Consider the following 26,602-nt stretch of genomic DNA (forward strand, 5'->3'; position numbering starts at 1 on the left):
GACTGAAAGTCCCATGTGCCAGGCATTTTACACAAATTATTGTACTTACTGGTGACACCATCCCTATAAAGTAGGCATCATCATCATTATCCCCTTTACAGGTGAAAAAAATCCAGAGTAGATGATCTGTCCAAGTTCACACACCCAGCTAATGTCTGAGCCTCAGTTCTGCCCTAGAACTGTCTTCCTCCTGTGCTTATTTATTGGCCAATATGTCTCCCAAGGTGAGTACAAGACTCAGTTCCTGTCCTCAAGGAGTTACAGTCTAGTGGGCACATCACAGATGCATACTCCTTACTATTTCTTCCCCCACTGAATGAATGGGTCAGTGACAGAGAGAGAGAGAGAAAAAGAGAGAGAGAGAGAGAGCGCACTTGCTTTTCCTTTTCTATACAATCTTAACACTTCCCAACCACTTAATAGTATGTGTAGACCAGCTCTTTAAATAAAAGTAGCAAAAATAATGACTATGATTTATTGAGTGTTTACTCTGTCTGGGACTTGGCCAAGCACTTTATATGATAATCTCATTTAATCCTCCTGGCACAATAATCCTCATTTTAGGGATAACTGATGCTCAGGGAGGTGGAGTAATTTGCCTGAGATTGCACATTTTGAAAGTGGTAGGCCTGGGCTTCAGAGCCAGGCTGCCTCCACCCAGAGCACGAGCTCTTGAAGACTCAGCTATGATGTCAGAAGGGCTTAGTCTCTCCTATTTGCTTTGTACATATAGCCATTTCTAAAGGCTAAATTGCATTAAGTGTGGCAGGTTAATATGACAGTCAATGTTACCATGGTATCAGTTTAAATTAAGCATCTGATGTTGGGGGTGGGAGAGATCAAGAGACTTGGGTTGGAATCCTGGCTCTGTCATCAACCAGATATGTTACCTTATGCAAACTGTGTCCAATTTCGGGACCTCAGTATCCTTGTCTTTGAATAAAAAGGATTGGACTGGAAGTTCTAAACTCCTTATGATCCTCAATTCTGCAATTTCAGAAAGGTACTATTCTGGCAGGCCAGTTTTGAATACCAAACCTTTTACAAAATTGGCGTATGACCTTGAGCAAAATGGTAGCTCTGGTTGGGCTTCAGTTTATTCATCTATAAAACGAGCAGACTAGACTAGAAAAGAGCTAGATCTTTTCTAGCTCTCACATTCTAAAACAGTGAATTTCAAACTTGAATGTGCCTAGAATCACTTCGAGGTCTTGTTAAAATACAGAGCCAGATCGTTAGGTCTGGGGTGGAGGCCGAGTTTCTCATTTCTAGCAAATTCCCAAGTGAGACTGATGCTGGTCTGGAGACCACACTTTGAACAACAGGGTATTTGGATTTTGAACTTTCAGGAAACTTTGTTAAAGATATGGAAATGGGCAAAAGAGAATACTGGGTGTCCACTGTGTGGAGTGCTGGTCGGGAGATTATCTGATTCTATAGGGGTGTGCCCCTTTGCTTGCCTCCCTACTGACCAGTTATTGGTTGGCTCTGTAAGAACAGAAGCTGATGTAGAATAGGGATACAGTAGTCCTCCCTTAACCACAGTTTTGGTTTTCCTTAGCTTTCTGAGGTCCTAAAATATTAAATGAAAAATTCCAGTAGTAAATAATTCATAAGCTTTAAGTTGTGAGATCTCTGAGTAGCCTGATGAAATCTCACGCCATCCTGCCTGGGACACGAATCATTGCGAATTATCCCTTTGTCCAGCGTATCCATGTTGACTTAGTAGCTGTCTCAGTTATCAGATCGACAGATCACAAGAAGAAGAGTGAGTATAGTATAACATTTTCAGAGAAAAAGACTACATTCACTTTTTTTTATTACAGTATATTGTTAAAATTGTTCTATTATTGTTAGTCTCTTACTGTGCCTAATTTACAAATTAAACTTTATCATAGGTATGTATGCACAGAAAAAAAACATAGTATGTATAGAGTTCAGGGATCCACTGGGGGTCCTGGAACATATAACCTGAGGATAAGGGGGTACTACTGCAGTAACGTGATGAATTTTGTTTGGTAGAGGTACAACTGATTTCAGCCCTGTAGAAAAATATGGCTCCCAAACATAACTTTTTCTTGTCCTATAGGATATCAACCAATTTTGCACAATTAGCAAATTCATTTCAGTATTCTTGATTGCCCACATACGTGTTCTTCAAAATCTCCTTTAAACAGGATTTACCCTTTTGAAAATTATACTTTAACACCACAGGTCCTTTGCAATTGATTGATTGATTGATTACAATCAAGAAACACTTGCTGGGTGTGTGGTGGTGACGGTGGGCATTGGGATACATAAACTCCTCTAGGAAAGGCATCATGCCTTCCTGACTCCTAGCCCACTTGCCAGGTGAGAAAAGTACTTTACCCCCAATCTATGCTTGGTCAGGTAATTCGCCCGTCATCTGCCTTCAGGGCTAAAAGATCATGGAATACGGAGAAAGAAGGTGCCCCAGTCATCACGCGGTCCAGGGTCAATAGCAATCAAGAAGCCAAGACACCTGCCCAAGCCTCGGAGGCGGTTGTTGCCACGCTGGGATTCGAACGCTGGCGTCTGGGCTACCCCAAGGCTCTTTACACCACCTGCCGCCTAGCTTATTCTGGGGCCACTGAACCAGCGGTTCTTATACATTTGCCACAGTGGTAATAATTTAAACCCCAGAAGTCTAGAGCTTGGCTGACGCTGCACGCGTGGCAAAAGCTGCGGCTTTAAAGCTGCGCCCCGAGTCGGGCGCAGAGCACGAGGCGGCAGCTCATTCGCCGCCGCCCCGCCCCATGGGCTGCCGGGAGCCCTGGACTCCGCCTCTTCCCCCCCCGAGGCTCCGCCCCCGCCGCCCCGCCCCACGGGCTGCCGGGAGCCCCGGACTCCGCCTCTTCCCCCGCCCGAGGCTCCGCCCGCGCCGCCCCGCCCCACGGGCTGCCGGGAGCCCCGGACTCCGCCTCTTCCTCCTCCCGCCGCCCCGCCCCACGGGCTGCCGGGAGCCCCGGACTCCGCCTCTTCCTCCTCCCGCCGCCCCGCCCCACGGGCTGCCGGGAGCCCCGGACTCCGCCTCTTCCTCCCCCCGCGGCTCCGCCCCCGCCTGTCTGTGTCTGTGGCGGCCGCTCTCGATAAAGTTGTTGTTCTGCCAACATGGCGGCGCCCATGGTGACCGTCCCGGCCGTGCTCGCCTGAAGGTGGGAAACGAGGCATAGAGGAGCTGCAGGTCAGAGCCTATGAGCAGGTAACCCCCTTGCTGGGGCTCAACAGAACAAGAAGCGTGGCCCGATCTGCTCTCTCCTCGGATCAAGAGGTTCCGACTTGCTGAGGCAGGAAGGGAAGGTGCGGGCTGGGTTAGGTGGTTCCGGAACCTTGCAGTTTCCAAAGTGGAAAGTCTCTGAGATCCAGGTCTTCAGGCTCTTTGAACCACCAACCCCATTGATAGTGCTGGATTCTTTCCCCGAAAAACGCACATGTACACATAGTTTTGTACTCAAGTCCCCCTCTCCATTGTTCCGCTACCGCAGTTCATCGCTGGATCTTTGCTCCCTGGGCTTTGGACCCAGCTGAAAGTCATCCGATACATCTCCGGGGCCCATTGCCACAACATGTCAGGGCTCGAAGGTCCTCAGAAATCATATGGGTCTACTTCCTTAACTTACAGAGACGGAAGATGAGGTTCCAGACAGGAAAATAGTTTGCTTGAGATTACACAGAGAACGCGTAGCTGCAAAATCCAAGATATGTATTTTTTGCCACAAAACTTAGTTTCCTTAAGATGAATTTTCCCATGTACATTCTTGCTCTTTCTTTTGGGTGTGCACAAATGCCCTCATATGCCTCTCCCAGGTGTTCTGTTTCTTTGTCTCCTTCACTTCTCCTAGGTTTCTGTGTCTATATAATAGGATCATCATTTTGGGTCCAATACTCAGGACCCTCCTATTCTCAGAAACCTTACCCTTAAGCCCCAAGTGCGGTTGAGGTCAGCGCTGATTCTAAAGAGGGCTGGAGTAGTGGGGAATGATGCTTTGGAAGGATGTGGAAGAAGAGACAAGATTCCAAACATGTAGGGAAGGAACTGGATGAGCTAAGGAAGAAAAGGGCCAAGTTGATCATAAACATAAGACATAAGCCACAACTTTCACTTATTGTATCCACATAGCCCTCTAAAAAAATATCTGCTCCTTGCTGTCAAAAACAGGCTGTGCCCATAGGCTTTGGTGGAGGGGTACTGGAGTGGCTAAGAGCAGGGCCTGGGAAGTAAAGGAAGGGAATAGGAAGTTCTGTAATGAATCATAGCCATGAGTACAGACTATATTTTGATTTTTGTGAATCAGAATCTGAGAGTGACTCTGGGGATCCCTAACCCAAAGGGTGTGAACTTTTCTTAAAAGTCTTGATTCACATTACCAGATTGCTCCCCAGAGAGGTGGAATCAATTTATATTCCCACCAGCAGTTTATAAAAATGCATATTTCTTTTGATTTAAACAAATTTTTGCCAATCTGATAAATAAACTATTTCATTGTTGTTTTTACTTGATTTGTCATAAAGTTGATCTTTTTCATATTATCCATGTGTATAATATGTTCCCTTTCCTATTTTCCTTTGCCCATTTTTAAAATTAGGTTTTTAGCGTTTCTCTTCTCATACATGAATTTAGGAGTTTATCATTGCGTTTTCATAAACCTTTTTTCTCAGCTAATTGTTTGCTTTCTAATTTTGTTCATTATGTTTTTGATATACAGATACATTTTTAGAGTCATATTTATTAATATTTTCCTTTGTGAATTTTTCCATTGTTTTTATGCTCAGGAGAGAACATCCTGCACCTTGTAAAGATTTATTAAATACTCACCTGTGTTTTCAGCTTTGTTTTATAGTATTTTTAAAAAACATTCTTTGTCTGGGATTTGCTGTGTTTTATGATTTGAGGTCAGGCTCTAATTTTAATTTTTCTCCCATTCATTGAATAATCTATTGCTTTCTAATCTGCTTGTGCTTTTTTGTTTTATAAATGAACTTTATTTGGTTATTTTGAGACAGGGTCTGGCTCTGTCACCCCGGCTAGAGTGCAGTGGTGTCATCATAGCTCACTGTAACCTCAAACTCCTGAGCTTGAGCAATACTCCTGCCTCAGCCTCCCAAGTAGCTGGGCCTACAGGCACATGCCACCATGCTGGGCTAATTTTTCTATTTTTAGTACAGACAGGGGTCTCACTCTTACTCAGGCTGGTCTTGTACTTCTGACCTTAAGTGATCCTCTCTCCTTGGCCTCCCAAAGTGCTAGGATTACAGGCATGAGCCATTGTGCCTGGCCCTAAATGAACTTTAAATTCTTTAAAATACCCAGATCTGTTTCAAGATTCTTTAGTCCATTGGTTTATTTGTGCAAAGGAGAGGTTATTAGTGAGCCAGGTATTATGTAAACATTTTTAGAAAGCTTGTTCTTGTTGTATGGACAGGGAGTGTTATCATGTGTTGTTTATGATTTAGGTGTATAGTATAAGTAAGTTACAGAGACAAGGTTAGAATTTTAAGTGAATGAATAACCATTCTTTATATTGCTCATATTGGTGATCTGTCTGCACTCTTTGATGTTTCATTCATCACAATGGCTAACCAGCACTGAAACCAAAAACTTGTGAAATTGCAAGTCAGGTCAATTTGTATCTTATACTTTTGTTGTTTCGCATTGTTTCTATTTGAGAGGATAGCCCAGAACACTCTCCTTATGTGTCCTTAGGCAATGCTGTCTAGGAGACAAACATTGGGCATCTATCTGTGTGCCTTCTGCTAAACAGGCATTCTTTGACTTGCAAAGGTATGGAAATGCTGACTTACCAAGAGAATCATACAATCAATGATTCCTGTAGATAGAAACCTAAGCCCTAAAAATAAATGTAATTGTCTTAAGCGTACAATATCAGGCTGGTCATATGGGATTGCTAATATTTAACCAATTTCATATAGTTTACCTTAATACCTATAGTTACATCTAAGCTTTAAAATAGCCAAGCCTCTCATGCCTGTAATCCTAGCACTCTGGGAGGCCGAGGCGGGAGGATTGCTTGAGGTCAGGAGTTCGAGACCAGCCTGAGCAAGAGCGAGACCCCGTCTCTACTAAAAATAGAAAGAAATGTTTTGGACAGCTAAAAAATATATATATAGAAAAAATTAGCCGGGCATGGTGGCGCATGCCTGTAGTCCCAGCTACTCGGGAGGCTGAGGCAGTAGGATCGCTTGAGCCCAGGAATTTGAGGTTGCTGTGAGCTAGGCAGACGCCATGGCACTCTAGCCCGGGCAACAGAGTGAGACTCTGTCTCAAAAAAAAAAAAAAAAAAAATAGCCAAGCCTAACTAATAGGAGATTGGTTTTTTAGATTCTACCACTAAAGAAGCAAGAGGTATTTAAGTCTGGGTGCAGCGACTTACGCCTGTAATCCTAGCACTCTGGGAGGCCAAGGTGAGAGAATCGCTTGAACTCAGGAGTTAGAGACCAACCTGAGCAAGAGTGAGACTCTGTCTTTACAAAAAAATAAAAATTAGCTGAGCACAGTGGCTTATACCTGTAGCCCCAGCTACTCAGGAGGCTGAGGCAGGAGGATAGCTTGAGCCAGGAATTTGAGGTTGTAGTGAGGAAAAAAACAAAACAAGAGGTGTTTAATACAGTGGTAATTGGCATGTCAACAACTTTGGCAGACCAACTTGTAAGATGCTAACACTATGATGCCATTTTATGTGAGTGAAACTCACTTGTATAAGCCTATATTGCCCTTCCCAGCAACATTTGTGATCCAGCAGGCTATACCCTATAGATATGGAAAGAATTTTGAGAGCATCAAAGAATTAACACCAGTATAGAGTGCCAGGTTTCTTTATTTTTCTCTTGTTTTTAAAAGATCTGTTTTCACTGTTTTTTCACTGTAGCACTTCTCAAATGCTATTATGCAAGAAGGCAGAATGTTTAGGGAATTTAGTCATAAATCTTAAGTATTTGGTGAAATCTTGTTTCAACCCTTTAAACAGTGAAAAAGCATGAAACTTCTTGAATGAGGTCATATTTATTTGTTTCTTATCTACTTCCCTGCTAGTATGTAAGTGCCGTGAAAGAAGGGACTTTGTTTTTGTTCACTGGTGTATGCCCAGTGCCTAGAACAGTGTATGGACCTAGTGGCACTTAACAAATATTTGCTAAGTGAATGAGGAACTAAAGGGATAAACAGTCTTCTAAATAGTTATTTCCTGGGTCAGACTACAGAATATATTTAACTCATAATATGTATGAAAAATGCTCAGTCTCTGGTCCTCTGGGAGACCTGTGTTCCAACCCCTTCTGATATCTGAACCTAAGGCCAAGCCAAGCTGTGCTTGGAGCTCTTCTGAGTTCTGGAGAGATGGGACTCAGAGCCTGCTGGAGAGGCCCTGGGCTGGCCTACAGGGAAGGGAGGAAGGGGACTCCCTTGTCTTCCATGCAGCTGGTGAGGCTGTGCAGGAGCTGGCCCGGCTGGTGGTCTCCATTTGTTCCTACAGGGTTTTTGTATCTTTGGTGCTGGGGGGCACTGACCACCTTGATATTTTCCATTACAGAGTTTGTGTTTAGTTCAATTGAACCTCTAAAGTATGCTTTTCAGGGAGAGAAATCATTAAAAGAATAAGAAGAAAGCGTGTGAACGGTCAAGAAATACTGGGCTGTGCTTAATGGAAAGATAAGCTTGGGAGAAGGTTCCAGGCAGCTCATAAGTGTGCTTTCTGCCCTCTTTTTCAGGCCCTTCTCACCCTCTGAAGAATGGCTTCTGCTTGGCAGAGATTGGGTTTTTATGCCTCTCTTCTGAAAAGACAGCTACATGGTGGGCCAGATGTCATCAAGTGGGAAAGGAAAGTAATTCCAGCATGTACCAGAAGTATTTACAGTGCCACAGGAAAGTGGACGAAAGAGTATACGTTGCAGACAAGAAAGGATGTTGAGATGTGGTGGCATCAACGAATAAAAGAACAGGCCTCCAAAATTTCAGAAGCTGATGTGAGTATTCTGAGAGATTCTGAGAGGGTAGAGAAGAGGGGCTAAGGGCTTGGACTCTGGGGTCAGACTGCCTGGGTTCAAATAAGTTATTAAGTATGTGACTTGAACCAAATTATTGACTTTCTCTGCTTCATTTTTCTTGTCTAAAATGGAGGGTGACAATAATGGTTGCACTATTGTGAGGCATAAAAGGATTGTGAGGGATAACTGAGATGATACAAGGGCAGTGCTTAGAAGAGTTTCTAATGTGGTGGATGTGTACGTGGTCATATATTGTACACATGAAGTGCCTGGCAGACAGCACCACACCAGGCATTCTGGAGCAACATTTACTGGGGGAAGCTCATGAAGGCAGGAGCTCTAGCAGCTGTCGGGTCCTTTGTGGTCCATTGCACAGGGGGCAGGAAACAGGGATCTGGAGGGGTCAGATGAGAGACTCCAGGAAAGACACCTGGGCCCCTCACTGGCTGCATGTTCTGAGAAGTATCTACCCCCTCCCCTGGCATGACCTTGGCCTCCAACTCTGTTCTGCCACCACAGCACCATGGTTTTGGGGATACCAGCCCCTCCCCCAGTGTGATCTGGGTCTGGGGTCCAACCTTGCAGTAGCAGCTATATGAGTTAGTGGACCCTAGGCTGCTGGTCTAGATGCACCAGCTCCACACGTTATCTGAATTAATTGTGTTAAGTACTTGGATGTAGCCAGTTTCTATGGAGTATGCTTTGCTCCTTTTCTGGGAGGACAGCCTGCTGGGGTAAGTGTGATAACACTTACTTCTTGATACTGGTCAAAATGACAGATGGGGCATGGGATTTGTCACATGAAATGTTTGAATCTGATCAGAGTGAAGATAGGAGTTTTAGTCTTAAATTCTGACTATCCCTTTGTAATAGTTATAGTTACATAGTACAGACCCTCTGTGTTTAATTAAAGAGATTGGGCCCAAGGCAAGCAGTTGAGTAAGTATAGCTGTGCAAGACTACACTTCGCTGGACTTGCCTTTTCCCCATCTCCCGATTCTCACTGTCATCACACTTGTCCTTTCTGTGAGATTAGTCATTTGAAAAACGGACAGGGGGAGGGGAGCTATTTGTGTTAAACTGAGTGATGGTTTGGGGCATTGGTCAGAAGGAAAATCTATTGAGAGAGATACGGTATGTAACAAGTAAAATGAAATGATAAAAAGGAAGATTTGAATGTGATACATGGTTTTACAATGAAAGCTTGACGTTTACCTCATTATGAAGTGAAAGCTGTTGTATTATATCAACATGACCAGACCAATGCTTCTAAATGTATTTTGGAAACAAACTCTAGGGAACAGTTTAATTCTGAGTGAAGAGAGTAAAATTAGCCTTTTTTTCTTTTGGTTTAGGTTATAATTTAGTGACTGCCAAACATTTTGAAGTTGTAGCTTATTGGTTTTATGTTATCTCATTCTTCTTAGGCATATATATTTTTTTTTAAACACTAAATGGATCAAAATAAACTATGCTTTGATAATTGGGGAGATAGCTTAGGGGACATGGTGTGTGATCCCCTGGTGGCACTCTGTCAGGATTTGAATCAGGAAATGGCAAAGTGGAAAGAGCACTCTGTAACACCAGCTCTGCCCCAAGAAATCAGTGTGGTCCAGGTCACGTCGTCTAACCTCTTGGATTCTCGGGCTCCTTGCATTGTTTATCTCACAGAATTGTTTTGAAAATCAAATGAGAAAATGTGGCTGAACACATTTTACAAACTGAAGTGTTATATAAATAAAAAGTACAAGAAGATCAAAACATGTGATGTGTCATTATCAGGAAGTGAAACTATGACTGTATGCTGGTGGATTTTTGAAGCATTTATAATTGATCTCACTCTGGTATTAGATACATTTGGAATCCACCCAAATGAGTTTTTCCAAATTGAATGTCTTGCCATAATCATTATTTTTAAAAAAAAAGCCACTTCTATTTAATGAGCATTTTACCATGTGCCAGGCACCGTCATTCCATCAATTATCATTTAATCCTGAAACAACCCTGAGGATAGGTGTTATTATCCGCATTTCGAGAGTCAGAAAACTGAGGCTCAGACAGAGGTTTGGTAATCTGCCAAGATGCACAACTAGCATGTGACAGAGCCAGGATTCAAAGCTAGACACGTTTGATTCCTGAGCTCATGGTTTCGCCTGAAAATTTCTTTTGTCTCACCTTTGATTTACAGAGAGCAACTAAGCTCAGAAAGGCAAAGGAATTTGTCCAAGGCCTCACAGCTAGTGGCAAAGCTAGTGCCAGAACTAGGGCTCTGGACTCCCATTGAGGTACTCCATTTACACCGCCATCCTCTAGGCCCAGCGACAACTTCAGAGCATGATCTGTTATATAAAGAGTCAGAAGTCATCTTTCTTCTAAAGTCAGAAGCTGACAAAAATAATAGGACCCACTTCTAAAAGCCATTCTTTCCCCATCACTTACAATCTTAATTTTTTAAAAGGCTTAAATTCTTATACTTTTATATAATTATGAAAATTTCCCTTTCAGTCAGATTCCTGCTCAATTATAATATAAACTCCCGTCATTCCGTCTCTCCTTTCCACCCCCAGATGATAGAACTCATTTCATTGTCATAGAGGAAAATGACTTAATTCACACCAAAAAGCAAAATGCAGGGACAGGCAGTAAGCTGAATACTTTTTCTGCAATAACCAAAAATATTCATGAATATTAAAGACTTTTGCTAACAGTACTTTTCTCTATGTTTTTGATAAACTCAGATTTAGAGCTTGGCCTAGCTAATGTATAATGAATCATTTGATTTTGCTTTTAATTTTTTAATCTTCATTGAACAAACATACAAAAAGGAGACACTAGTGAAGAAGCTATGTGTGGAAAATGTTTGGGACAAGATTGTTAAATAAACATAACTAATAAAAACAAGGTGATTATAATAAAAATAGTTCTAGGTAAAAACTTTAAAATGAAAAACTAGAAACAGCTTATATCAAGGATTTTACTTTTTCTAGTTCCCAAAGAATTCTAACAGCTCTTTCTCTTATATTTCTAAAAATTTCTGAAGAAAAGGCCATAGGCCTAATACATTGCAAGAAGGAGTAAAGTTTGAATAGAGTGGATGGTTTTCTTATTTCCAATTCTGCACTAAGTAAAAAATGAGTTCCTACACCTCCTTTGAGGGGCTTGTTCACGAGCTGAGAGGATTATCTGTCACTTGCCTTCTCAATGACAGTTACGAAGTTCCTGAGTCCCCATCAACTCAAGTCTCAGGTTTTTCCTCACACTCCTAAGGTTTTCCTAACAGTTATGAATCCAAGATATCCTATTAAAGTATGACCCATGTGTTGCTTTCCATCCTGTTTATATAAATAAACCGTAGTTGTCATTTCTATAGTTAACGGATGATTTTCTAGTTTGTGTATGATCCAGATCCCTTGTTTATTCTCTTTTTCCCTTCTTTTCCTTCAGGCAGCTTTCCTGACCACTGCTTGGTGATTTCTAGATGGTTAGCATAGAGAATAGTTCCACCCTAGTTGTATTTTTTTTTCTTTCCAGTGTTAAAGGGTTTGTTTAACTTCTTTGCTGAAGGAAGGAAGATTAAGAACTTCTTGGCAAGAATCTGATTTCTGATTTCTTCTACTCCCATGATTACAGTTGGCTATGTCCATTATCAGTCATGCAAAATAAAAAACCATCCTCCCACACGTGTACACAAAAGAAGGGTTATGAACATTCTGTTTTGCATTTGTTTTCATTGCTTGGGGGGAAGCAAATTCTTAAAGAACTCTAGTAAAGTTCTAGGAAGGAAGTGAGGCCAGAAAAAGAAATACAGAAGGCAGAAATAAATAAAACAGTGATAATAGCAGAAGGTCTGACCCTCAGTGACCAAACAGAAGCAGTTACCTGTTGCTCTTCCTTTCTTCAGAGCCCCCCTCCCTCCTGGCATGAAAGGATTTGAGGCCGGTTAGAGGAAACCTGTCTATTACCTGGACAGTTTGCTGGGGTAAATGCTGTGTGCTAAAAAGTGCTTTACAGGGGGCAGGTTATCAAGCTTTTGGAGGACAAAGGCCAACAAACATTTACCCAATAGCTATTAAACTCCTGCCGGGTGGTGGGGCAGGCACTGAGAAAGAGGTGATTAAAACACAGTCCTTGCCCTTGAACAATAGGTGTCCCCAGTAAGGAGTCCATTCGATGACTACCTCCTTTTCTTTGGAGCCTTATCCCTTCATGTGCACAAACTCATGACAACATTCACTGTTTTACCGATGGAAGACCTAAGATGCCAAAAGTCAGCGGCCCATTAAGGACTCATTGCCCTGTGTTCATTCTGTTCAGATACATGTACAGTTTTCTTGTGTTTCTCATGATGCAGCAGCTGCTTTGGAAGCTGGAGAGTTACATAACCTTGGTCTGAGGCTGCCTATTTGTCACCCATGGAAAACAACAACCTTCTCTCTTTTTTGGTTAAGATCTCCTCATTACCTTCCTATTTCAACTTTTTCTGTTGAAAGAGATCACAATACAGTGGGGGAAACTCAGGACCCAAACTGGGTACCTTAGGATCCTGCTCTTACTGCTAAATCTAGTCTGAATGCAGCTATAAGGAATTTAAGAAGAGCATCCATTTTTAGAGATGTCACATCTGTGTGATTCAACTATTGCTTCCTTGAATTACATGGATATATGTGTTAAAGCTTCATTTGGAAAAACAGTTCTTGAAGACCTAGATAGAAGCTGTCTTAAAAGAAAAGCTTTTAGAGAGGAAAAAAATAAAGTATATATGGGTAATTAGCACTTACAGGTTGTTTGGCATTATTCTGGACATTCTTTAGCTTAAACCAGGGCTTTGAATTTATTTTTTGACATTTTTAGGAACAGTATTTTTTAAAATGTTAAATTATTACTTTGAGGAAAATGCCAAAATATTATGTATGCATGCAGAATTCCCAGAAAATGCTTAATAAATACTCATTGTCATTCCTTCCTAGAAATCAAAGCCCAAGTTTTATGTGCTTTCCATGTTCCCTTATCCCTCTGGTAAGCTGCACATGGGCCACGTGCGTGTCTACACCATCAGCGACACCATTGCACGATTCCAGAAGATGAAAGGGATGCAGGTAAGGAAAGGTGGCTGCTAGGACAGCCCCTGTGTGCCACACCCAGGAGAAGAATGTAGTGATATGTGTTCAAGACAAATGAAGAAAACCAACTTTAGTTAAGATTATGACATCTTTGAAGATGAACATAGAAGCTCAGAGTTTCCTAAAGCATCTAGATGAATTGAAGGGCAGCTCTGTGTTGGGTGTTGTGCTAGAGATGGAGATGGGGTGGGAATGGGGCGAAAGGTGGATACAAATGTGGCTAACTGCTCTCTTCCCAGGAGGAGCTCACCCGTAAATAGAGAATCATTGTGTGAGGGATTGAAGCCACAAATACAATCAATGCTGTGAGTGGCAGGTGGGGCCACAAGAGATTTTGTTCCTTTCTATTTGATATTTTCTGAGCGTGTATTTATTTTATAATGGAAAAAGTAACATTTTGTAAGAAAAAAATAGTTGGGGGAGTTGGGAAAGGTTCCACTGAAAAGGGAACATCTGACGTGGGTTTAAAGGACGAGATGAAATTGACTGGGAGAGAGGAGGACAGATACCCTTACCTGGCTGATGTGGATCAGCCCTCTTTACCCCACTGCCCATTGCCTCAGAGCTGCTCTTTACTCTTCAGCAATACTCGTCTATATGATGGGGCGGCAATGATCATAACACCTTCTTTAACCACCAGTGGAGGCAGGCAGGCGTGAAGAGGGGCTGAGATTGTGAACCATTGACCCCAAACTGCCAGGGTTCAAATGCCAGCTCATAACACTTACTAGTTGTATGACCTTTGACTAGTTAATTAACCTCATGAAGACCTAGTTTCTTCTCATCTGTAAAATGGAAATAAAGTAGTGCTTGCCCCATTGGCTTGTTACAAGAGTTCAAAGAGAATGACTATGAAGCACTTAGAACATCCCTAGCACATAGTATGTAGTCAGTAAGTATTAGCAAATGCCAGGCAGGAGAGAATCTACTCACACCAGTTCCTGAGAGTCGTCTGTGTACATTTCTGCTCTACTTTGTGTTAGTCACCTTGGTAGCTTGAAATCTGCCATAGTGGGAATATTTACACCATGGAAATCAGCAAACCTATAAATCAGGGCCTTTTCCTCCATAGAGCCAACTGGTAAACATTTACTGACACCCCACTGGCTACTGCTGTTATTAATCAGACAGGGCCTATACAAATGATATCGTCCACCTTCCAGTTCTTTATAAAGATTTTCATTTAGGAAGGTAAGTGCATCTGTTGTCATAACTGGTTTGAAAATTTATCTTGAGCTGACATTGGCAATAAGAAGTATTCCTAGAAGAAGATCAAGTTGTAATGTCTCTGCACTTGAAGAGTTAATAACTTTATACTACTAAATTCAGAGATTTGTGTTCTGCTTTACAGTGACCAAGGGTATTTGTCTCCTTGACTTTTGTCAGACATTAGTTTCCCCAGACATTGTTTTCTATTATTTCTGCTATGTTTATTAGAAAGAGGTAGGGCAGAATGAATTGGCCCTTGGCCTAAAGTATAATTCTTTATCTGTGATTCTTCAAGTAGATTTGTCTTATTGTTTTACTTATGCCAATTTATTTTGGACAATTAGTGATTGCCAGCAAATCACTGAAGATTAAGCTTTTATTACAAAACTGTACATTTATGATAGGATGTAGGGAAGCCTATTAGCAGAAAAGTGGTTAAGGGTGGTGTAGGTGAGATTCTAATTCCCTTGGATGAGATGAGATGTTACAGAGGAAGCTGAAGGCAGAGCCCTAGGCCCAGAGGAACTGGGACCTTGTAGGCAGCTCAGGCCCCAAATACACGAGAGAGTCCTTCTGCCGTAACTGAAGCCCAAGATCGGGCTGGGCCCAGGAATTGGACAACCGAGATTGAACCCACCACTTTCTAGCTGAGTGGCCTTGCACAGTCATTTAATGTCTCCCACTTTCCTTATCTTTACCATATGGATAACAATAATTTCTCCCTCACAGGGTTGTTGTGCATGTGTCTGGCACATAATAATCCCATAAAAGTTGATAGCTGTAATTATTATTGATACTGATCTGATTTACTCTGAGCTGCTAAGGAAAGCGATTCACCAGCATTTAATAAATGAATCCTTGCTCTCCTCTGCCTGGAGTATAGTGCATGGAGCTGTTCTCTGAGAAGCAGCTTGACTGCCTTTCATGTTTCATGGCCTGCGATTCATATTACCTGTCCTGTGACGTGATTTATGCCTTGTGTTTGAAACCTCTATTTGTTATTTAGTTTATGGTATCTTAGTCTGTGTGATCAACAGGTGCTTAGAGTTGTCTTTTTGTTCTTCAGTTTCAGTTGCTCTGTTTAAGATGACAAGCCATCTTCTTGGAGTGTCCGCTAGGTTCTTCTGAAATTAATTTCTTGTTAATTTTCACAGTTCAAATGTAAATCAGAGCATCTCAAACAGAATAACCCAACTTGGTGAAAACTTGTCTGGACATTTTTAAGTGATGTGGCAAAAGAGAAACAGAAATCTTACTTTTATTGTCAACAATGTGAAAGAAAGCCTGTTGCATGTCCTTGTCATTTTAAAATCCTTCCTGCCCGTTGTCAGGACTACTCGTGAGATTGAGTGGGATTGGAATCAGTTTGGTTTAATGATCCTTACCCTAAGGAGGGAAGGAATATCTAATCTGGAACTGTCAAACAGGGTCTGACACATGTATTCAGTCAATAAATAGTCATTGAGCACTAGCTTTGTTCTAATCACTGGGCTTTTTACTGTATTAAATAGAAATGCAGAAGTCATAGGTTGAAAATCAGGCAGTAGGCCCAAGAAAAATCCAGCAAACTTTGTCTTTTTCTATAACTTGTTAATTTGTTGGTTTGCTTTGTTCTAGAATGGAGATATGTGAAGTAGTTGTAAGGCACACTGGGAACAGTGTTATGGGAAATAAAGAGTGAAGTGACCCAGGGAGCGAGTCTGCTCTCCGGGTGACTGGTGACCTCCATGGATGTGTCTCCGTCTTCTTGTTTCTCAACCTCAGCAACATGTAATACTGTGGAACATTTCCTCCCTCCTAAAACACTCTGCTCTCTTGGCAGGAGACCCTACTGTCCAGAATTTTCCCCTGCATCTTGGCTTCTTCCTCCCAATCTACTCCATAAGTTTTTCGTGTTCCAGGGGTGTGGCCCTCCAGATCCCCAATTATGGTCCTTTGACCAAATCCTAACTTGAACAAATCCCTTTATTAAAAGGATTTGTTTGAAAAATTTAGATTCAGTCAAAAGACTGCAGTCAAGGATCCAGAAGGCCACATGTGGCCCCAAAGCTGCAGGTTCCCTTTATTCCTAGTTTGCTGAGAATTTTTATCATGAATAAGTATTGATTATTAGATGCCTTTTCTGCATGTATTGAGATGATACATGGGTTTTCTCCTTTAATCTGTTAATGTGTACTATCATGGTGATTAATTTTTTTTGTCTTAAACCAACCTTGCATTCCTGGGACAAATTCCATTTGGTCATGATGGGTTTTTTTTTCCTAATGTATATATTGCTGTATTCAATTTGCTAATGTCCTGTGCATGAGGGATATTGATCTGTAATTTTCTTTTCTTATAATTTCCTTATCTGGTTTTGGTATCAGGGTTATGCTGGCTTCACAAAACAATCTAGGAAGTATTTTCTTCCTGTTTTCTGAAAATGTCATACATTTTTGTTATTATTTCTTCCTTAAATGTTTTATAACATTCACCAATAATGGTATCTGGACCTAGAATTTTCTTTGTGGGAAGTTTTAAAATTACAGTTCTGTTTCTTTGATGGCTGTAGGGTTATTCAGATCTTCTATTTTTTTCTATGTTATTTTAAGAAATTATTTTTTTCAAGGAATTTGTTAATATTCCAGACTGCATTTTCTTTTTTCTCTCACAGATCTAAATCTTTGTGATTATTAACACAAAGGCAACCTCAGATGGCCAATTCTTGTGGTAGTTCTTGGTGTTAAGGTTTATCAATCAGAACAATTAGGTTATGCTGCAGTAATAGACAGTCTCTAAATCTCAGTGGCTTAAAACAACAAAAGCTTATTTCTTGCTTTTGCTACATGTCCAGCAGGAGAGCTCTGTTCAAAGCGTTCAGGATCTGGCTGATGGTGGTTCTTATCTCAGCAAGTGCCTCTCTGATTTCTGTGGCCAGGGGGAAGGGGTGTGGTGAATCCCCACTGGCTCCTAAATCTTCCACCTGGACTCAAGTCACTTACACTGATGTGGCCATATCCATCCTCAGAGAGGTTAAAGAAGTGTGCTCCTCCCATGTGCAAGGATGGGGAGGAGAATCAGAATGTTCACAAACAGTTCTGATGACTACCATGTAAGGTGATCTGGATGACCCAGAATATTCTTATCTTGAGTAATCTTTTTTAAGATTATCATTTATGTGAAAACAAAAATTTAAAAATCATCAGGGAGAACTAGCATACCTCTCAATTTGAGCCTGTGGGATTTGAGAAACATTGCCCAGAATACATAAAGCTGTCACCATCAAGTTTGGCATCCAACCATTTATGCTTTGTAAGCCTTTCTGCATGTGGCAGTGATTCTTAAACATTAGGGTGTGTAATGATCCCCCAAGGAGTTTGCTAAAAAGGCAGATTATGATTCAGTCCTGACTGAGGCTCAGGAATCTGCATTTTAAGTAGACATTCCAGGTAGTTCTGACGCAAGTGCTCCTCCAGATTTGGCACTTAGATGACTGGGAAGGGGTGTTCTACAGAGCCAAATGACGTGGTTCTCTAGGTTCAAAACAGATCACACTGAAATGAGAAGAAAGCATCCGACCGGACCATGGACACACACATAGGTTAGATGTGGACTGTGTAAGTGGTGTAGCAGGTGGTTTAGGTATGACATCAATCAGGAATCAATTGTCAAAGCAATGACAATACTTGCCCTACCCACCTCATGGATTTATTATATGAGATGATCACTGAGAAAACCCTCTAAAAACTATACTGAGTTTTCAAGTGTAACCCAATTAATAGTAGTAATAATAAGGGAGTCCTGAGGTTTGGGTGTTTGAGCAGGGGCCATTTGAAAGCCAGAGATAAATTATTCTCTTTCAGTAGTCAGAAAAGGCTGCATTGCCAGTCGGTTTCTTCTCAAACTCATAGAATGTCTGATGACATATTTAAAGCTTAGCTCCATATGGTGATTTTGTTGTGTTTTCATATGTTGTATGCACAGATGGTTGGAAAATAAAATTGCCCGCCCCCCACCTCAGCTAGTCTCCCCAGCACCTTCTGGTCCAGAAGCTGGGTAATAAAAGCATCAAAGTGCCAAGTCCCACCTTCATGGAGTTGGGCTTGGACTCATTTGTCTCAGGCAAAAAGCCACCAGGCATTGCCCAAGTAGAGTTTTCTGCTTGGGCCTTTTTGCTATTCACTGCGGAGGAGGAGGAGGAAAATTGAGGCTATGTGTCTGGCAGTCGCATAATCATAATATAATTATCCACAAATATCAGGAAGCAAGGGAAGTTCTTAGCAAGTACACGATAATATACGTTCCATGAGCTTCAGTTTGCCAGTCAACAGTGTTTATGAAGTGCCTAGAGAGTGCATAGCATGGCATTTAGTTCAAATTTTCAAATCTCTGTAGCATCCGAAAGTAGGTAGTGGATTTCCAGGGCTTATCTTCTCAGATGTAATTTGAAAGGGAGAATGAATTGCTGGTCCAGTGTCTTGATTGGAAACTGGCTGATTTATCTGCCTGTCACGTCTCCCCAGGTTCCCAGAGGAGGTCTGCTGCTTTGGGCCTAGGTACTGTCATTTGTTTTTTTTAATCTGAAGTGTTCGCTTGATTTTTATCCCCAATCTGTAATAATGATGGGTTATTACACTTGCTAAACAAAATTAAATATTGTGTTTCTCATTTCTTGGAAATAAAAAGGATTGAATCTACTCCAAAGACACCACGACACTCTCTGAAAATAGCAGTTTTTTGAGAAGCAGTAACCATGGTCGCTCTCAATTAGAAGCTGAATTGGCTTCAGATAGAAAGTTTGTTTATGATGAAAGGGGAGAAAGCTGGTCATCCCTGGAGAACTGGCTGGCCCTTTTGTAGTAACAGTTGCATTACTTCTGTCTCCACTGGGAAGGCAGATGACCAGCTGCCTGGCTTCCTTCCCTTCTGTCTCCAAACCTTTTACTCTACTTGGTCTTACTTCTTGTGTTGGAGGCACAAGTGTCCCTTCTTAAAAATTGAAGTATTTTTAAATTGTACGTAAAACTCCATAGTTCCCCTTTTAAGAAAAAGAAGGACAACACAGATAACACTGGAGTCCCCTTTGACCACCCCTTCCCTGCTAGGCCCCTCCAGGCAGTAACCCCTTGGCATTTCCCATGGTATGTCTCTCCAGAGCCTTGTCCGTATGTTGTCATTTGGAACTGTGTTCTCACCTACATCCCTCTCTCCTAGTCTGTTGCCTTCCATCCCACCTGCTGACCCTGAGACACCAGGGCTCAGCCTGGAGGAGGGCAGGAGGCCCTGCCAGGGTGTGCCATGGCCATGTGACTGTCCACAGCAGAGGCTGGCCAAGCCCCAGCTCTCAGGCCTCGCCTCCCAGCCAGGGCTCTGATCCCTGTGTTTGCCCCTCATCAATAATTCCTGATCGTCTATCTCAATGGCTGGCCCTGACTCCTCTTTGAGATCTCACATTGAGATAGGTTATGCTGTCCTGCTAGTGTTCCTGTGCTGGTCCTTGGTCGGTTTGCTACCAGATCCATCCATGCTTTGCTTTGTATGGCAGAACCTGATCCCTGCAGGTCATGCTTCCCAAGCCAGCCTCATGCTGGTTTTGAATAATAGGAAATCCTGGTAAGATTGGAGAGCAGGAGAATGGGGGAAGCCAGGGAATTTCTCTCTCTCTGCCCTGGTGGTGTCTTCTCCACTAATCTAGCTCCTTCTGGGCAGACCAGCTTGTCTGAGCTTCTGCGGCTGAGGTCAGCCTTTGGGCTCTGTTAGCTCACCTGGTCTCTTCAGTCTAGAGACCGTGGTGATGTCCTGCCCTTCCAAATTTCCGTGTGGCTTCACTGTCCCTTTGGCTTCTCACTCCATTTTAAATACAAAGAATGTTTGTTCTAAGAACCAAATAGAAATGATGGTTTTTTTGGACTCTGGAGGTTTATTTTATGGATTTCCAAATTATAGCTACTAGAACTTTTTCTTGATTCAGCCTCTGAATATTTTTACATTTATTATTTTAAAATATCATGAGTAATCTCTGCCCTGTCTGTGATATCACATTCCTGTCTTTCCAAATTGATATGATATATATATCTCAAAGTATATTTTTAATAGATATAAAAAGTATCAAATACCTGTAAAAAGTGTTCTGAAGCTGCAGAAAGCACTCATATCCAAGAAGAGGTTAATGTCTAGGCAATTGAGAGGTCTCAGGTGGCCCCTAGCATGTAAATTCAGACGCTGACTTTTTTTGTTTAGGGTAAATTGCTTAGTTAGCACTTCCTTGTTAGCTGTAGGTTCAGTTACTTTTTCAACTATGGAAAAATTAAAAAACAAGTTATGGTAATAGAAAAAAAGGAATTGGAATTTTAAAACTTCAAACAAGAGTTTAGAGTTCTTCCGGTCTTGGCCATAGAGAAATCAAGGGCAAGAAAGTGCATCCTGTACCTAGCATGGAGGTATTTGATCTGAACGATGCATAAGAGACCAAGACATGAATGATGCTGGAAGCATCTGATAAATGGACCATAACAGCTTGCCCAGAAAATAGAAGCTGCTGCCTGAGGGAAAAAGACAAGCTTTAGTATTTTGTAATCCTGTTTTAGGTCTTCACTTCATTTCTCTCTTGACTGTAGTGAATCATCTTGTAACACAAGAATGAGCTAGCTCTGTGCTTGGTCACTGGGAAACCCAGGGCATAGAAACAATGGGACCCTTTCCTGTTTCATAGAAACTGGGCTCACAGAGACGTTTATTCCAGTGATCTGGTCCATCGTAGAAAGAAGTATTCTGAGATGACATCTTGAGATGTCAGAAGGCCTTCCCACAGTCTGTATTCTGTTACTCTTTCTAGGGCAGGCATTTGTTTTTTTGTCAATTTTTGGTAAGAATATGAAATATTAAGAAACTTTAAGACTTTTTAAACTTTATTTTTGTAGACAGCTTAGATAACATGTGAGCTAAGAATATCTTTTCATGTTAATTCCATCTGAAAACAAAAATAGAAATGAATAAGTATATTATGTAAATCCAGATGGGTGTTTGTGACAGTGTCTGTATTGACTTTATTAAAAATATGGACAGCACCTAACAGAATGTTAATAGGCAGAAATATTGAATCAGTGCCACTTTGGCAGTTCTGACAAAGAATCCAAGTGGTAATTAAGTTTTCCCCTTTATTTTTCTTTTTGGCTCTTGAAAATTAAAAAGAAAGAGAATTGTGAAGCTTAACAGTGAATACATGAGAATGTTTGTTTTCTGTGGATCAAGCAATATTCAAGAGAAAACTGTATCTTTAAAGGGTGTTTGCTTTAGTCAGGATTTTTGGCTACCAGGTGCTGAAACCCAGCTCAGACTAGCTTAAGTAAAAAGGAAGGCTTTGTTTGTTTTTACAGATCCTAAATTTCATAGATCCTGAAACTCACAGAATCAAAGGAAATGTTGCAGGAGCCAGACCCATGGAGGATTGAGAACAGGTCCTTGGAGCAGATCGGTTTCCCCAGTCTCTCCCCATTTCCCATTTCTGCTTCCCTCCACATGCCGGCTTTATTTTCTCTGACATTTCCACAGGATAGGGGTCAGAGCCACCCAAAGCCCTTATGGCTCCTGACCAAGGAGAAAAGAGAGTCCCATACGCCTCAGCACCCTGCCCAGCTCCAGACAAGACTGGAGCTGTCTGGATAAGGATTCAGGTACATGCCCTGCTCTGGAGCCAGGATGATGGATTTTTAAGATTGCAGTCCTCACCAGGACTATATGAAGTTGGAGGAGGAACAGTTTCCTAGAAGCAGAAAATGCTGTTTGGGAGGGTGAAACACTTTGGGTCTGCCACATTTAGCAAGAGGAAAAGAGACCTCAGGTCTCAACCATATTGGGATACGTCTAGTCAGTTTCCTAAACTGCATAGAATAGATATACTCAGGGAATGTTAAAATTTTTAGAAAAGACATGCATGCACATACGCATACTTACATATTTTGTACATATGCCCATAATATAATGTTAAATGAAAAAAAGCAGGCCCTAGAATAACTTGTATAATAGATTCTATTATCATAAAAAATAAGCAAGCTCCTGTATATGTGTACATGTGTTCGTGTGTATGTGTTTGAGTGAGGAGATAGGTGTGGGAGGAAATGAAGGCTGGTGTTACTGGTTACATCACTGAGGAGTAGTAGCCAGGGTGACTATCAGTTTTGCCTTTATCTTGTTATTTCACTTGTTCAATAAAGCTTGCATTGTGTTTGTAATTTGAAAAACATCAAAGAAAAAAGAAAAGGAGCCTATTCAAACTGACCTCAGGAGGTGTGGAGATTCAGGAATTGAAGGTAGTAGCTCGGGAATCATTTCCAAGCCTGAAAATCCAGAGTTTTCCAAACTCCCTAGATTCCCAAGACTGGGAAATACTGTCCAGATGTAACAAACCAAACTTACCTGGAGCAACAGAAAGCTCAAGAGATCTGCAGGACTGTTTGTTCACTAAGTGTATATCCCTTCCAGAAAGCAGATGTGAGTGGGTCAGATCTACCACCACCTTCAATATGGCAGAATCCTTGCCTGGGGCAGTTAGAGGCAAGCCCCTTCCTGCCCCGGCCATAGATGGCTGCCTTCTGCTGATGGACTGCCCCTGGTCCAACCAGCTGTGCCTAGAACAGCTGAGCTGCTTTTAATCAAAGCATCTGATGTGGACCTTTAATTATGGGAAAGAAGAACTGCTGGGCTCCTTTTACTGAAAAGAGGGCCAAGTACTTTACTGGCCCTTTGAACCTGCGTGGTCTGTTCAGTTGGGTAAGAATGTCCAATGTCTGGCACCAGCCTTCTGCAGAGGCTTGTCATAAGTGACCCACCTTAAGAAAGTGCATGGATATGTGAGGATATGTGTGAGTTTAAGGTATCTTCCTACTTGTCACGCAGCGACCATATTAAATGTGGCCAAACCATTATCCTAAGTGAAGTAACTCAGGAATGGAAAAACAAATGCTACTTATTCTCACTTATAAATGGGAGCTAAGCTATGGGTGTGCGTGGTCACATAGAGTGTCGCAATGGACACTGGAGATTCAGAAGGGGGAGGGTAGGAGGGAGTGAGGGATGAAAAATTACCTATTGGGTACAGTGTACACTATTCAGGTGATGGGTACACTAAAAGCCCAGACTTCAGAACCACCATACAATTCATCCGTGTAACAAAAAAACATTTATATCCCCTATTGAAATTTAAAACAAAAATGTGGCCGAAGAGACAGAGTTTGAAATCTTGGCAAGGGGAATGGTGATGTGCAATGTTGTGAGATGCTGAGATTGAGAAAGCAGACAACAGCAGCTGTGCAGCAGTGAATGCTGCCATTTATTACCTGGGTGTCTGGATCATGCTAGATGCACCGCAGACATCATGGCATATCATCGTCAACAATTCAAGGTAGCATCTTTCAGTCAAGATTTCTAGTTGAGCCTTAGAATAAGTAATATGCCTCAGGTCACCTGATAGTAAATGGCAGGTCTGGGTGTAGGACCTTTGCCCTCAAACCACACAGGCTCCTGGAGAGCAAGCCTTTGTTAGTGTTTCCTATTCACTCGCCAAAGGAGGTAGGCTCTGATTTTAGATAGATGGTCTTAGTTCTTTATATGGAATTATTCCATCAGACTACTAAAACCCAGTTTTTAAGAAAGTACATAATGGAAGTATGACTTCAATGCAAGTTGCTCCAGCCACTGGAAGGGGTATGTCTGTTCTCTTACTCCTATTTGCTAAGACAGGGGCTTAAGAGAAAACAGATCTGATGATTGGGATTGTAAGATGAGTCCAGTTTGAGACACTTTGAATTGGGGGTGCTTATGGGACTTAGGCAGAGATGACCATTGGCCAGTGAGTGATACTAGTATGCACTGAGAGAGAGTCCTTGGCTGAACATAAAGATGGCAGGAAACTCTGGGTGCTCATATGCAGGTGGAAGTGTGATTTGTTTCTAGGGATGCCATTTGGTTGCACATGTCAAAAGTCTAAATTTTGCATACCCTTTTACCCTGTAGTTCTATTTCTAGAAATTTTTCTAAAGGAAATATTAGATGTATACACAAAGATTTATATCCAAGAATGTCCATCATGGCTTATTTTTTATAGTGAAAATGGAAACAACTTTTAGGAAAACAGTTAAAAACAGCAGGACATTCAAAGCAGTCACTAAGAGGTTGTATTGACACAATGTACAGTGAAAAAAATAGGAGATACATATACACTGTCAGTAACCACCAGACACGTGTGGCTACTACACACTTGCAAGGAGGCTAGTGAGACTGAGGAACTGTGTTAAATTATTTAATTTTAATTAAGCTTAAATATATATAGCCACATGTGGCTAGTGGCTACCATATTGGAAAGCACAGCTTCTTAATTGGAAAATACTGACATCAGGTGAGCATTTTGAAAGCCTATAAGTTTTACATATACATACTTTTGAAATTGAAAGAAACTTTTTACAATTTCAGAAAAACAATTTGGGCTCATTAGAGACAACAGAGTCAAGAAAAAGAAAATAAAAAGTATTCATGAAAGCACCTCTTCAGAGATAACCGTTGTTGGCACCTCAGTGTATAGCCTTCTAAATTCTCCCCTACACTGTGTCGTAGGTAGCCAGCTGGCTTTCACACACCATAGTTTGCTATGATCCAGCAAGGGATCAGACATGTTAGCGGGAGAGAGCTGATTATGGCCCACAGCAGAATACCGATACAGTTTTTAGTGATTTGCCATGTTGATGCTTCTCTTCTGGATGCTAGGTCATCAACCCCATGGGATGGGATGCTTTCGGATTGCCTGCTGAAAATGCCGCGATCGAGAGAAATTTGCATCCACAAAGTTGGACGCAAAGGTATGTGTTTACAGGTTTATTCAAACACTTGTGTACCAAAACCTTTTAAAAACGTTTTTTTGACCTGTGCATGAGAAATAGAAAGCAAAGCAAACAAAACATTGTAGCCTGGCGAGAGAGAAATAGGATTGTATATGTTGGTGTTTATCTTTTAACACACGATATTATTTAAGAAATATCAAAGAGGGTTTGGGGTATTCATTCATGTGTTCATTTTGATGCTTTGTTATTTACAAAGCTATACTTTCTTTGAGTATTTAGATTTGGGAGAAAAAAGGAGAAGAAAAGGGTCACATTTGTTAAATTTCTGTAATGCTTCTTCTTGACCATAGTTTGACCTATATCCAAATACTATTTTATACTTCTTCTGAAAATTCTGTTAATTCTTTGCCTTCACCATTCAGAAGCAAGAGGAACTTAGACATTCACTGTGGAACTATATGGCCACTTAATACTGGGCGTGGCTCTCTCCAAGAGGGAACACTCCCAATCCCACCCATGCCTCAGGCTTCCAGGCACACAGGGGCCAGCAGTGCCCGTGCCTCTCCCTCCTGATAAAGTCCTGAGAGCCTCACACCAAGAGCTCAGCAGAATCTTTTGGGCCCCTTTGACAAAGACCTGGGACCCTTCCCCACCCCACCCCTCAGAGATGTAGGAGCGAGTTCCAGGGCCTGTCTTGATGTCTCTCCCCTCCCTTTGCTTTATCTTACCCAAGGCTGCATTGCAAAGACATCTACTGTACTTCTACTACTGCATACTCTTCTCTTTTTTCTTCCTAATCCCTAGTTTCTACTTTTCCAGTTATGGTTAATTTTAGATTAATGGGAATGATGAAAAAAAGGTGGAAATGATGATTCAAATAAAATGGATCAAACATGACATCAATCTGGTATAAGCTATAAGCTAGACCAGGGGTTGGCAAACAATGGCCTGTAGGCTAAATCTGGCCCTGCCTTTTTCTGTAAGTAAAGTTTTATTGGAACACAGTCACATTCATTTGTTTCTGTATCATTCACAGCTGCTTTTGTGAGACAATGGCAGAGTTGAAGTCAAAAACATTCACCATCTGGCCCTTTACAGAAAAAGTTTGCCAGCCTCTCCACTGGAGCAAAGCAGTTAAGAAGAAGGCCCCTGAGTCAGGCCACCTAGGTGCAAATTCTGCCTTTCCTTCTTGCTAGCTGATCACCTTGAGCAAGTTTCTTGATCTCTGCATTAGTTTGCTTATCTGTAAAAGAGGGATAGTCATAGTTCCTACCTCATATGATTGGATAAAGATTAAGCACTTTTCTGCAAAGGGCTTAGCACGAGGCCTGGAATTAAATAGGCTGTTATTAGCTAATCAAAGATCACGTAGAGGACTTATTCATGGTTTTTTTATATTTTTAGTCTGCTCGAACTGAAAGGATGCAGCAGGAATGAATT

At 41.6% G+C, this 26,602-nt stretch overlaps 1 protein-coding gene across 3 annotated transcripts in view; it reads left to right on the top strand.

Annotated features, from left to right (window-relative positions):
* Positions 1 to 3,062: 3,062 nt before the first annotated feature.
* The window catches only part of LARS2 (leucyl-tRNA synthetase 2, mitochondrial), a 130,563-nt gene continuing 107,023 nt past the window's right edge, over positions 3,063 to 26,602 (top strand). The window contains exons 1-4 of one of the 3 annotated variants that reach the window (XM_045529805.1): positions 3,063 to 3,223; positions 7,747 to 8,001; positions 12,990 to 13,118; positions 25,089 to 25,180. In XM_045529805.1, the coding sequence (XP_045385761.1) occupies positions 7,768 to 8,001; positions 12,990 to 13,118; positions 25,089 to 25,180 (455 nt within the window). In that variant the 5' untranslated portion in view covers positions 3,063 to 3,223; positions 7,747 to 7,767. The remainder of the gene's footprint in view (positions 3,224 to 7,746; positions 8,002 to 12,989; positions 13,119 to 25,088; positions 25,181 to 26,602) is intronic. The other 2 variants (XM_045529806.1, XM_045529808.1) reach the window with 2 other exon arrangements.

Source organism: Lemur catta, chromosome 18 (assembly GCF_020740605.2).
Source record: "Lemur catta isolate mLemCat1 chromosome 18, mLemCat1.pri, whole genome shotgun sequence".
Classification (NCBI taxonomy): domain Eukaryota; kingdom Metazoa; phylum Chordata; class Mammalia; order Primates; family Lemuridae; genus Lemur; species Lemur catta.